Below are 12,286 nucleotides of genomic sequence, written 5' to 3'. Positions count from 1 at the left end.
TACAAAAGCATCGGACCAGACCTTAGCCTTATGTCCATTAAGTTTGTAACTAACTACAGCCTAGTTAGACAGAATCAACAAGAGACCAGACTGGAAATTTGTTCAAAGGCCAAGCTGAAAACAAGAATTTCAAACAGAATCAAAGCTGCTATTGGTTTCATATGGCACACCCATTAAGACTGGAAGGTTGATCTCAGCAGCGCTGGCTTTCAAGCTGCCGATGAGTGTGACTTACCCTCCCCTATAACCTTCTGATCAGTAACTCTCCACTGTCTTGGATGATTCTGTGAAGCCATGATTCTTTCCAATGAACAAAGGCTCATTTCAATGACATTATTAGACAATGAGGCAAGGTGTGGCTACTGTACCTCTTGAAGGTAGGGCGTGTGCACAGATATCCTGTTTGCTTGGCTGGCACTAACTATTGAATTGGCGAACTTGCTCATAGAGCATATCTGCAACTCATTAGTTAACTTCGACTGACATAGAGGAGTTGAGGAATCACACCTCCAGAGTGCAAACTGGCCATCTGTTGAGCATGTCACCAGCTCTTTAGCCCCGTAGCTCACAATCTGTAAACGGAGATGTCAACAAACTGTAGCAGCATTGACATTCTAAATGATATGAAACGCTGACAACATGCTGCCAATAAAACAATTCTAGTGGATTGACACTCGCTTAACCATAGCAAGTACATTAGTCATGGAGTAATGCAAAAAAACTGAAAAACTAGTAATTGAAAAAACACTACTGTTGAAGTCGCGATACGTGGCAAGCAATTGCATCATATGGCAAGCTCTTGTACTGTATGACAAGTTCTGGTACACATCTTTACCATATACATGTAAGGTTCTTGGGCACACAAGTCCTAGGAAGTTACCTGATTCAGATCTCCCTCCACTCCTCTGCAAGGACAGCAGACGAGATTAAAACCAGTTCTGATGTCAAGAATGGAAAGGACCCCGATAGAATGAGTGACTGCCACCCAAGTAGAGCCGACAGCTATAGCAGATATGTATCCAAGTGTCGTAGCAGATGCACAGTTTAGGCGGAACTCATGCGCGAGCTTGTCCGACCGGACATCTATAAACCTTAAAAGAAAGGTACCAGCTCCAGAGATCAGTGGTGATAACTCACAGATACTTGTGGCCATGACACGAAGACGAAAAGGTAGAAAATACTGATCACTTGTGTCTGGTGTTTGCCAATGTTCATTCAGAACATAATTATGTAGAAGAGGAAGGAAACTGAAACTAACAAACAACGTTATGGATTGAAACTTAACACACAAGCCTTACTGGTGATATTACATCCTCAGTACCTTATCGTAGACTCGGTACCTTATCGTAGACTCGGTACCTTATCGTAGACTCGGTACCTTATCGTAGACTCGGTACCTTATCGTAGACTCGGTACCTTATCGTAGACTCGGTACTTTATCGTAGATTCGGTACCTTATCGTATACTCGGTACCTTATCGTATACTCGGTACCTTATCGTAGACTCGGTACCTTATCGTAGACTCGGTACCTTATCGTAGACTCAGATGTAGCTGCTACTATATAGTGATCCAAGAAAGGATTTTCAATTGTCTGCACAGCCGTGACTCCTCCTGGTGTTTTACTTGGTTCATACTGATTAAGGAGAGCACCTGTCACAGGATCCCAGACCTGCAACATTACAGGTGCTTACAGGTAGTCATAGGTAGTTACATGCAGTTAGAGCTACTTACAGGTTAGTTACAGGTGCTAATCACATGAGAAAAAAGTAGAGGTGCAATATGTGAACGCTAACTAAAGTACCACGGCTAAAACACTTGACAGAGGCTAGTCTTCAGTCTGTACATGTTTGAGTTGAGCACATACATGTGTGGCGGCGGATGATAGCTGGGCCCAGTACCATCATGACCGGCCAGCGATGCCACGGCAAAGAGGATGGCTTAGTCCCTGAGCTGCTAAAGACTCAGATAGGCCCCCGCCGGACTGAGGCAAGGAAAGGACTGAGCCAACCCTCAACCCGGCCAGAAGTACAGCCGGCAAGCCGTTGGCTAGTAGGGACAGCTGGGTTAACCACCGAACCGGTAAAAATGAAGACCTGCTACCGAGCCGGCAGATAAAAAACCATTTTGCAGATCATTTTTTCGTATCATGAAAAAAATCCCTTTCCTCATGATACGAAGTTTGAAATTTATGAACATACTGATTACTCATGATGATCTTTCACAATGCACAAGACGGCCAAGCATACTAGTAACAATAATAATAGATGATAAGGAGTGGCATCACAAATTAGGCACTTGTGGAATTATCTGCTCAGTAATAGACTGGACATGGATTCGCAATGCTGCCATGAACCAGTGAAGCGGATTTGTCTCTAGTTTGCAATAGACAAGCATGAATGTACTAACAAATTTGCAAAACAACTTACATTTAGACTTGAGTATTTTTGCTATTTATACAAACATGCGTGAAAACAACAGGCAGGTAGGAATAAGTGCATAGGTAAGATAAACAAAGTGTTGATCACAGATTGCAGATTGAGCGCAGAGGTAGGTATATGTATGGGGATTACGTACGTGTATTGCACCATCACACGAAGCTATAAGTTTAACCGAATCCAAATAAGCTGCGGAGAATACTGGCCTCTTGTGCTCTACGTAGGTGAACTGGGAGGTGCACCTGTTAAGAGAAAGCTATCCATGTATAACAGAAGGTGATACAGCGGTTTTTGCATGTCATTAGATGGTTATACTAGGAGTCCTCATATGTCAACTCAACTTGTCCTCAAGGATAAACCTGTACAAAGTTTTAGTGTTTTCATCAGAAAGTGTCGGTATTTTTTTATCATTTGTCATTGTTTCTGATGTTTCAGGTGATCTGACTGCCAGCATGTTTCAAGACTAAAATCGACAAAACTTGATCGCAATTAAAATGCTCAGAAGAAAAAAAACATGCTAAATGACGTCACTAGTTGTTATCATTGATATATGTAGTTGATATCGGTTATTATGTTCAAATTGCAGCGTTACGCGTCTCTATTCTGCCAATCTCTTTGCCGCTATAGACGTTATAATCACACTTGCGCTTTATATAAGCATGTTAACCGCGATCAAGGTAATGTCGATTTTAATTTTAAACTTGAAACATCCTGGCAGTCAGATCACCTCAAATATCAAAAACAATCACAAATGATAGAAAAATACTTATACTTTCTGATGCAATCTACTAAAACTTTGTGAAATTTCATCTTTAACTAGGAGTCCTCAACTAGTAGTCCTCAGCTAGGAGTCCTCAACTAGAAGTCCTCAACTAGGAGACCTCAGCTAGGAGTCCCAATTAGGAGTCCCCAATTAGGAGTCCTCAACTAGTAGTCCTCAGCTAGGAGTCCTCAACTAGAAGTCCTCAACTAGGAGACCTCAGCTAGGAGTCCCAATTAGGAGTCCCCAATTAGGAGTCCTCAACTAGGAGTCCTCAACTAGGAGTCCCCAACTAGGAGTCCCCAACTAGGAGTCCTCAACTAGGAGTCCTCAGCTAGGAGTCCCCAACTAGTAGTCCTCAGCTAGGAGTCCTCAACTAGGAGTCTCCAATTAGGATTTCTCAACTAGGTGTCCTCAACTAGGTGTCTTCAGGTAGGTGTCTTTGTCTAGGTGTCCTCGACTAGGAGTCCTCGACTAGAAGTCCTCGACTAGAAGTCCTTGACTAGAAGTCCTTAACTAGGAGTCCTCAACTAAGAGTCTCCAACTAGGAGTCCTCAACTAAGAGTCCCCAACTAGGAGTCCCCAACTAAGAGTCCTCAACTAGGTCTCCTCAACTAAGTGACCTCAACTAGGTGTCCTCAACTAGCAGTTTTCAACTAGATGTCGTCAACTAGGAGTCTTCAACTAGGTGTCCTCGACTAGGAGTCCTCAACTACATGTCCTCAACTAGGTGTCCTCGACTAGGAGTCCTCAACTACGTGTCCTCAACTATGTTACCAGCTGCTCAAGATAACAGCTATTGACAGCTGTTGAGATAACTTACCACGTTTGTTGTATCTATACGCATGATGAATATGCCAACAGCTTATCGCTATGAAGTGTTTCATAGACTAATCTTACAGATATACATGTACAACCAAAATAAAAGAACTATGGAAACATTTAATAATCACTGAAGCAAATTGCACAATTGTTTTATAAACACTGCATAGCTCTCCAATATAATACAAACACATACAGCAAGTTCTTCCGATCAATCATCTCTTTCTGTGAATTTTCCGATGTCTGTGCCTATTGACTGTTGTTCTCAACCTTTGAGTAAGATTATTTGCAGTAAATCATGAGCTCGATTGCGTTCAACCACTAATTTACATAGAAAACCTTTTCACATTAGGACTAAAACTGAGACTACAAAGCAGGCTAAGCAAGGGCATACTACAGAATTGGCAGGTGAACAACAGGTGTCATTTAATAACTGTAGTGTATTCCTCTTAAAGCAAATCAATTACATAATTTTTTTATGATGTATTTCAATACATCAGAGTCTTGGCTTTTGAATGAGCCCTTGTTTGACTTGATGAGACAGACATTGGTTAGTGTTTATAGGATTTCCCCAGAGCTCTACCGCAGAAACGTTCAATGGTATAGACTCGAAAATTGTGATGTCACAATTTTCCTATGCGGTGTTGTGTGTTCTTACCGCTTATTTTATTGCTTACCACTGATATTTATCAACTACGATAATGACGCTAGTGGCAGGCGAAGGTAGGACACTCCAGAGAACCAATGAAGATGACAACGGAATCAGTGTCATTAGCTCTCCATGTACAGATCATTTCTATGATAAATAACTCAGATTCCAAGCACCATACTATGTTTTCCCGACAATATTATGCACTAGCCCTCTCTTTTTATTGTGATGTTGAGGGTCACGACTGAGACTAATTAATTTCAAGCATTGCGTGATCTCGCGAAAACGTGATTGACATATAATCCTAGGGCCACGCAACCGCAGGTCACAATTTAATCGATATGATTTCATTACCTTATTCAAGGACAGTATATTTATTGAAGCATAATTAATTAACCCAAAACATACGTTTGTATTGGTCGTTTGTATTGGTCGGGCGTTAGCACGATCCCCGGGCATCGTTGATTATCTAGAATCCTAGTTTATTATTAGCGCTCTCTGAGTTTAACAGCACCGATTGTCACAGTAAAGCGCAGCCTCAATGGCAGCGAAAGGGATCGACTACCTAAGGCTAAATAATAATTGTGACATCACATTGTGGGAACCACAACCAAGTGTTTTTTATTGCAGGACATACTTTTGACACCCTGTTTTTCATAGTTCTATTATTCTTTGTGTATTGAATATAGGCTCATTTGAAAGCCAAGACTCTGATGTATTGAACTATACGTATAATAAAAAAATTATGTAATTTATGTGCTTTAATAAAGTTAGAGTCAATAGCTGGGAGTGGTGGTGCACTCTTGTAATCCAACTACTTGGAAGCTAGGTTTGGTGGTAGCATGTTCCAATAGCTTGTAGGCAGCTATTGGCACATGCTACAAGCTGTCATGACATCTATACTCTGTTGTACGCACATGATACAAGTCATCATGGCTTTATACACTGCTGTAAGCACACGCTACACGCTGTCATGACATGTACACTCTGTTATACGCACACGCTAGAAGCTGTCATGATATGTACACTCTGCTATAAGCACATGCTACAAGGTATCATGCCATATATACACAGCTGTAAACACAAGCTGCAAGCTGTCATGGCGTGTACACTCTGCTATAAGCACATGCTACAAATCATCATGACATTATATACTGCTGTAAGCACATGCCATAAGCCGTCATGACATGTACAGTCTGCTATAAGCACATGCTACAAGTCATCATGGCTTTATACACTGCTGTAAGCACACGCTACACGCTGTCATGACATGTACACTTTGTTATAAGCACACGACAGAAGCTGTCATGATATATACACTGGGCAATAAACACATGCTACAAAGTATCATCACATATACACATTGCTGCAAGCACATGCTACAAGCCGTCATGAAATGTATAGTCTGCTGTAAGCACATGCCAGAAGCTGCCATAACACATGTTCTCTGCTACCTCGTATCACCAGCGCCTGTGTTCCTTAATGACCATAGCCTCACTGTCTTGTCCTTTCCACCAGAAATAAAAGAATTCTCATTCTCCAGAGCATGTAGACTTTTTACAGCTCCGACATGACCTATTGAGAAAAACTGCTTTGTAAACACTTTGTGGTATGAACTGTGTTGTAAGTACTGTGTTGTATGTATGTGTTGTAAGTACTGTATTGTAAATACTGTATTGTATGTACTATGTTGTAAATACTGTGTTGCAAGTACTGTGTTGTATATACTGAATTGCATGTACTGTGTTGTATGTACTGCGCTGTATGCACTGTGTTGTAAGCACTGTAATATAAGTACTGTGTTGTATGTACTGTGTTGTATGTACTGTGTTGTAAGTATTGTGTTGTAACAGTACATATACAGACTAGAGTAGGAACTCTAAGAATTATACCAATATCATATATAGACTAGAATAGGAACTCTAACAATGAAACCAATATCATACATAGACTAGAGTCGGAACACTAACAATGTTACCAATCTAGTATATAAACGGCAAAAAATCGGTCTGTATATTTGTGTGCGCGTGTGTGTGTATGTGTGCGTTAGTCCACCTTATAGAGCAGTCTTTTCTTTTTTCGATTCGGTTGTATGAAGCGAACTGAATTGATATGAGTACCGTAATTTCGGACTATTAGCCGCTAATTTTTTCCGATGATTTGAGGCATGCGGCTTATATAAGGGTGCGGCTATTCTGTGGCCTTTTCTTTCACCGCTAGGGTGCATTAACCGGAATCTCCAGTTAGTACGCCTCTAGTGGTGAAAGAATAACGAAACAATACCTAACGGTACTGTTCCATTAGGCACTAGGTTAAAAAGCGCCGGTTAATACGGAACAGTGCCTAACGGCACTGTTCCGTTTTAAACAGCAAAGTTGCTGTCGTGTTAAAAAGCACCGTCCTGAGTTCTGCGGCCTATACAAAGGTGAATTAATATTAGTATATAAATCAATAAAATTAAATAAAATTTACTACTCATTAAATAAACTAATGAGTAGTAAATTTAATTAGTAAATGAGTAGTAAATTAATACTTGCTGCAAACGGAACGTCACGTGAACGTTTTTCTTTTCCGGCCACCTAAACAATTGTTTTTGCTTCAAAAATTACCTACTAAATTTCTACTTAAAAATGGGTAAGTACTTCTCATTCAATGTTGTATTGTCTATGAATTGCCACATCTCCATTACTTAAAAATGTTGCATTTGCCACAGTTGGTGATAGTAAACGTGTTCATTTCCTTCCGCAACTGAGTTACTTTTATTTTTTTCCAGCTACGAGTACTACAGCTACTACAGAACTTGCATGGGTACTCCTAGCGTTGCAATAGGCGACAGTGAGAAGAAAGAGAGCAGCTGGTATCGACTTACTGTCACCCTGCTTTAATTATGGCCAGCTGTACGTTGCCTGCTCAAAAGTAGGCACAGGCCGAAAACTGTTGGTTCATACACCCGACAGAAAAACAAAAAATGTTGTCTATCTACAAGTGTTGCATTGAATTAACATTGTGTTATTGTTATGTCATGCTTGCATTGAATTAACATTATGTTATTGTTATGTCATGCTATGTTCTTCATGTTCTGCTATACCTACATATTATCCATGTGCAGCATGTTCTAACATATTTTTAAGCATATATATATTTTCATGCATTCATTTTCCTCATTGTATCTCATAAAAAGGCTATTATGTTGGCGCTGTTTTAATATTGTAAGGTGCTAATGCTGTGTCTGCCTTGACATCATACTGTCTGTGCTGTTATATATATATAAATTTTATCTACACAACCACATTACTGCTGCACTGTTTGTGTATACCATGCCAAAACACAGGCTATTAATAGACGAAGAACTGGTGAGCCACGATTAGTGTTTTAAGCATGTTGAAGTCTCCATTCAATAAATGCTGGCAATTGCAAAATATTTTGTAGAATATCGTAAAAGATGCAAAAATTTTTAATACTGCCAGTTTGAAGAACTTCAGTTTGCCTAGCAATGTCAATTTCATTATCAGTTCTCTGCACAAAAATAGGACAACACCAATTTGAGTGGTTTGAGACTGATGCATTGTAGACTAGCTGTAAAACACATCGCAGATTTCTATTGTTCTCCCCAACATTATTGACATGTTTGACTGCATATGTGTATGCATACTCTGATCAGAGCAACAATTTCAGTAGACTGCATATTTGGAGTTGTTTTACAGTATGAAAGACAACTCTCAAGAAACCGCTTGCTGTATGTGAATCTGTTCCCATAGACGGGTAATGCAGCTAGTATCATATATAAACTAGAGTAGGAACTCCGACAATGATACTAATATCATATATAGACTGGTTAAATAAATGCCTGGCATTGCTCAGATAGTAAAAGTCTTTGCATAGAAAATTCGTGTTTATTAAACATATAACAACAGTTACTAAATTAACTTTCAAACTTCATATCATGAGAAAAGCGTTTTGTGCAGTTGAAATAAATTAAAAGAAACATGAAAACAACTGTGAAGGTTTTCAAACTTTGTCAAACAACTGTAACTTTCAAAGTTCATATCACGAGGAAAATGTTTTGTGCAGGTCAAATAAATTAAGAAACAAAATAAAATAACTATAAAAGTGTTTAAAGGTAAATGTGAATTAGCAAATAATAGCAAAATTAAGTCTGTCTCTGCTATGATTACAATAAAAGATGATTTGGTAATGATATAATTAATATGAACTGAAAAAACAAAATAAAATCCTAAATATGTTGAATTAATAATAACAATTCGTGCATAGAAGTGTTTGTGTATAAAAAGGTTACTGTTCCAGCAGAAGCTACCAATCAAAACTTTGAATACGCCGATACTGGTACCTCTCGATACTGGAACAAATGTAAAAATGAGGTATCGGACTGTTTTTGTCTGGTACTCTGTCTGATCGAACGGAAAGAGAATGTAGAGGCTATTCCTATTCGAAATAATACAATTGTCCACGTGAAAGTAGCCTTTACCGATTCAGCAATAAAACTTCACGAAAAACCGGAAATAGAAGGGTAACGGCACATTTGAACTTGAAACAGCACATTTACAAATTAAAAAAATAGGTTGTGGTAGCAAAAAATTAGTTTTTCAACAACTTCAAAAAACAACAAATGCAAAAGGTAATATTATTTAATAATCAAAAGTACACATTTAGCGTGAGCATACGGTATACGGCACTGGTATATAGTAAGAGCAATAGAATGCTAATGACTGTATAGCTCAGTGTTTAAATGCATGGTTTGAAACTTGTGGTTGCAGTCTCCGTGAGTTCAAATCCAGCACGCGGCGAGCTTTTAATTCTAAGATTTTAATAGATACAGCTGGACAAACGGAAGTACACACAGACACACACAAACTTTGAGATTTATATAGATAGATATAGAAGAAGCAGGAACTCTACCAATGTCAGATGTGTTGTAAACAGTGCAGTGTGACAGAGGATGCTAAAACTGGAAAGCTGTCAACACATACCTATGAAGCTCTGCAGTGCAATCTGCTTGAAGTTGAAAGGTCTGTTGGAGTGGTGACCATGACCCAGTTCGTGCTCCCAGTATGCTATCCAATCACCTTTCAGGTGCCGGAGGGTATCTGTCTCCATCTCACTCCTATACAATTGATGTTACAGACATGTTACAGAATGTTACAGACGTGATACAGATCATAATAAACAATGATAGAGTTCTAGTTTGAGCAAGTGATGACCTGTTCAGCATGTCATGGAAAATGATTGAAGATTTGGAAAAAATAAGGAGAATGGTTGGGCAGCCATTTGAAGTAGACCAATAGTGCAAATGAATATATGTCATGACAATCAAAAGCAGGCGCCTGTAGGAGTGAAAGCAGGCAAGAAGATGGCGAGGTAAAGAAAGTAGATTTTCCTGTTTAATAAAGGATAAGTAGTCCCTGATATAATCTTCTAAAGAAAGCATGATAAGCGACGAGGGTAAATGCTAGGAAACTAACATCTCTGACTTTATTATTGCTACTACTAGCCGCACCTCATGAGCTTGTCAGCTGATATAGCCCGATATTTTGATGAGGAGTCAGTCAAGAGAGTTGCGCTATCCGCCACAGGTCTCGCCTCCTCAGCGACTGGCGGAATGTAGACTAACTTGTTACCACTTACGGAGTCGTACGGGCTCCCAGACACTTGAGTGTCCGACTCCGTCTGACCCACTGGAACTGTATAAGAAACTCTCGATATATATCTAATAGTGACGAAATGTGATTCGCCATACAATGGGCTTCGTCAACACAAACTTTAAAGTGACTGCACTTTAGCGATAAACCTTGGAGAAATTTACAAAGATGTAAAACAGACTACAGAAATGAACAATGGCTGATGAATATGATACTAACTCATCTCCACTGGCTATAGGAAAAAAGAGGTAAGGGGCTGATTAGTGATAAGTGAAATGAACAGAAAGGCGGATAGCAGACTATATTGTCAGTAAGCAGTCAAACTATGACAAGTTGAAGTCATGTTACATTGAGGTAGTATTGTCAGTAAGCTGTCAAACTATGACAAGTTGAAGTCATGTTACATTGAGATAGTATTGTCAGTAAGCTGTCAAACTATGACAAGTTGAAGTCATGTTACATTGAGATAATATTGCCAGTAAGCTATCAAACTATGACAAGTTGAAGTCATGTTACATTGAGATAGTATTGTCAGTAAGCTGTCAAACTATGACAAGTTGAAGTCATGTTACATTGAGATAGTATTGTCAGTAAGTTGTTAAACTATGACAAGTTGAAGTCATGTTACATTGAGATAGTATTGTCAGTAAGCTGTCAAACTATGACAAGTTGATGTCATGTTACATTGAGATAGTATTGTCAGTAAGCTGTCAAACTATGACAAGTTGATGTCATGTTACATTGAGATAGTATTGTCAGTAAGCTGTTAAACTATGACAAGTTGAAGTCATGTTACATTGAGGTAGTATTGTCAGTAAGCTGTTAAACTATGACAAGTTGAAGTCATGTTACATTGAGGTAGTATTGTCAGTAAGCTGTTAAACTATGACAAGTTGAAGTCATGTTACATTGAGATAGTATTGTCAGTAAGCTGTCAAACTATGACAAGTTGAAGTCATGTTACATTGAGATAATATTGTCAGTAAGCTATCAAACTATGACAAGTTGAAGTCATGTTACATTGAGATAGTATTGTCAGTAAGCTGTCAAACTATGACAAGTTGAAGCCATGTTACATTGAGATAGTATTGTCAGTAAGTTGTTAAACTATGACAAGTTGAAGTCATGTTACATTGAGATAGTATTGTCAGTAAGCTGTCAAACTATGACAAGTTGATGTCATGTTACATTGAGATAGTATTGTCAGTAAGCTGTCAAACTATGACAAGTTGATGTCATGTTACATTGAGATAGTATTGTCAGTAAGCTGTTAAACTATGACAAGTTGAAGTCATGTTACATTGAGGTAGTATTGTCAGTAAGCTGTTAAACTATGACAAGTTGAAGTCATGTTACATTGAGATAGTATTGTCAGTAAGCTGTCAAACTATGACAAGTTGAAGTCATGTTACATTGAGATAGTATTGTCAGTAAGCTGTCAAACTATGACAAGTTGATGTCATGTTACATTGAGATAGTATTGTCAGTAAGCTGTCAAACTATGACAAGTTGAAGTCATGTTACATTGAGATAGTATTGTCAGTAAGCTGTCAGACTATGACAAGTTGAAGTCATGTTACATTGAGATAGTATTGTCAGTAAGCTGTCAAACTATGACTAGTTGAAGTCATGTTACATTGAGATAGTATTGTCAGTAAGCTGTTAAACTATGACAAGTTGAAGTCATGTTACATTGAGTATTTTTGCTTATAAAACCAAGACTTAGTAAAACATATCCAAGCAATGAAAGGTCATATTTATAGAAAGGAGAGTTAACTTTGTAAATTACAAAAAAGCCAACAAAATACTTTTATACCATTTAAATAAATTCACATAAATAGAGAATACATGAACCTGAAACCATACATAAGCCTCTGAGACAATTTAGCCTTAAACCCATGAAAGTACATACTCTTTTAAATCATCATTCCATCATGACATAGCCGAATAGATCAAGAGCTT

At 38.5% G+C, this 12,286-nt stretch overlaps 1 protein-coding gene across 1 annotated transcript in view; it reads right to left on the bottom strand.

The window, feature by feature from the left end:
* Positions 1–12,286, bottom strand: part of LOC137399279 (WD repeat-containing protein 81-like) — a 37,893-nt gene that overhangs the window by 371 nt on the left and 25,236 nt on the right. Inside the window, exons 23-29 of the mRNA XM_068085314.1 lie at positions 10,183–10,366; positions 9,656–9,789; positions 6,122–6,242; positions 2,576–2,678; positions 1,531–1,670; positions 881–1,091; positions 369–572 (exon numbers count right to left, since the gene is read on the bottom strand). Coding sequence (XP_067941415.1) covers positions 369–572; positions 881–1,091; positions 1,531–1,670; positions 2,576–2,678; positions 6,122–6,242; positions 9,656–9,789; positions 10,183–10,366 — 1,097 coding nt within the window. The remainder of the gene's footprint in view (positions 1–368; positions 573–880; positions 1,092–1,530; positions 1,671–2,575; positions 2,679–6,121; positions 6,243–9,655; positions 9,790–10,182; positions 10,367–12,286) is intronic.

This window comes from Watersipora subatra, chromosome 7, assembly GCF_963576615.1.
Source record: "Watersipora subatra chromosome 7, tzWatSuba1.1, whole genome shotgun sequence".
NCBI classification, from domain to species: Eukaryota; Metazoa; Bryozoa; class Gymnolaemata; order Cheilostomatida; family Watersiporidae; genus Watersipora; species Watersipora subatra.
The sequence above is the reverse complement of the archived record's forward strand: the minus strand, read 5'-3'. Positions and strand labels throughout refer to the sequence as shown.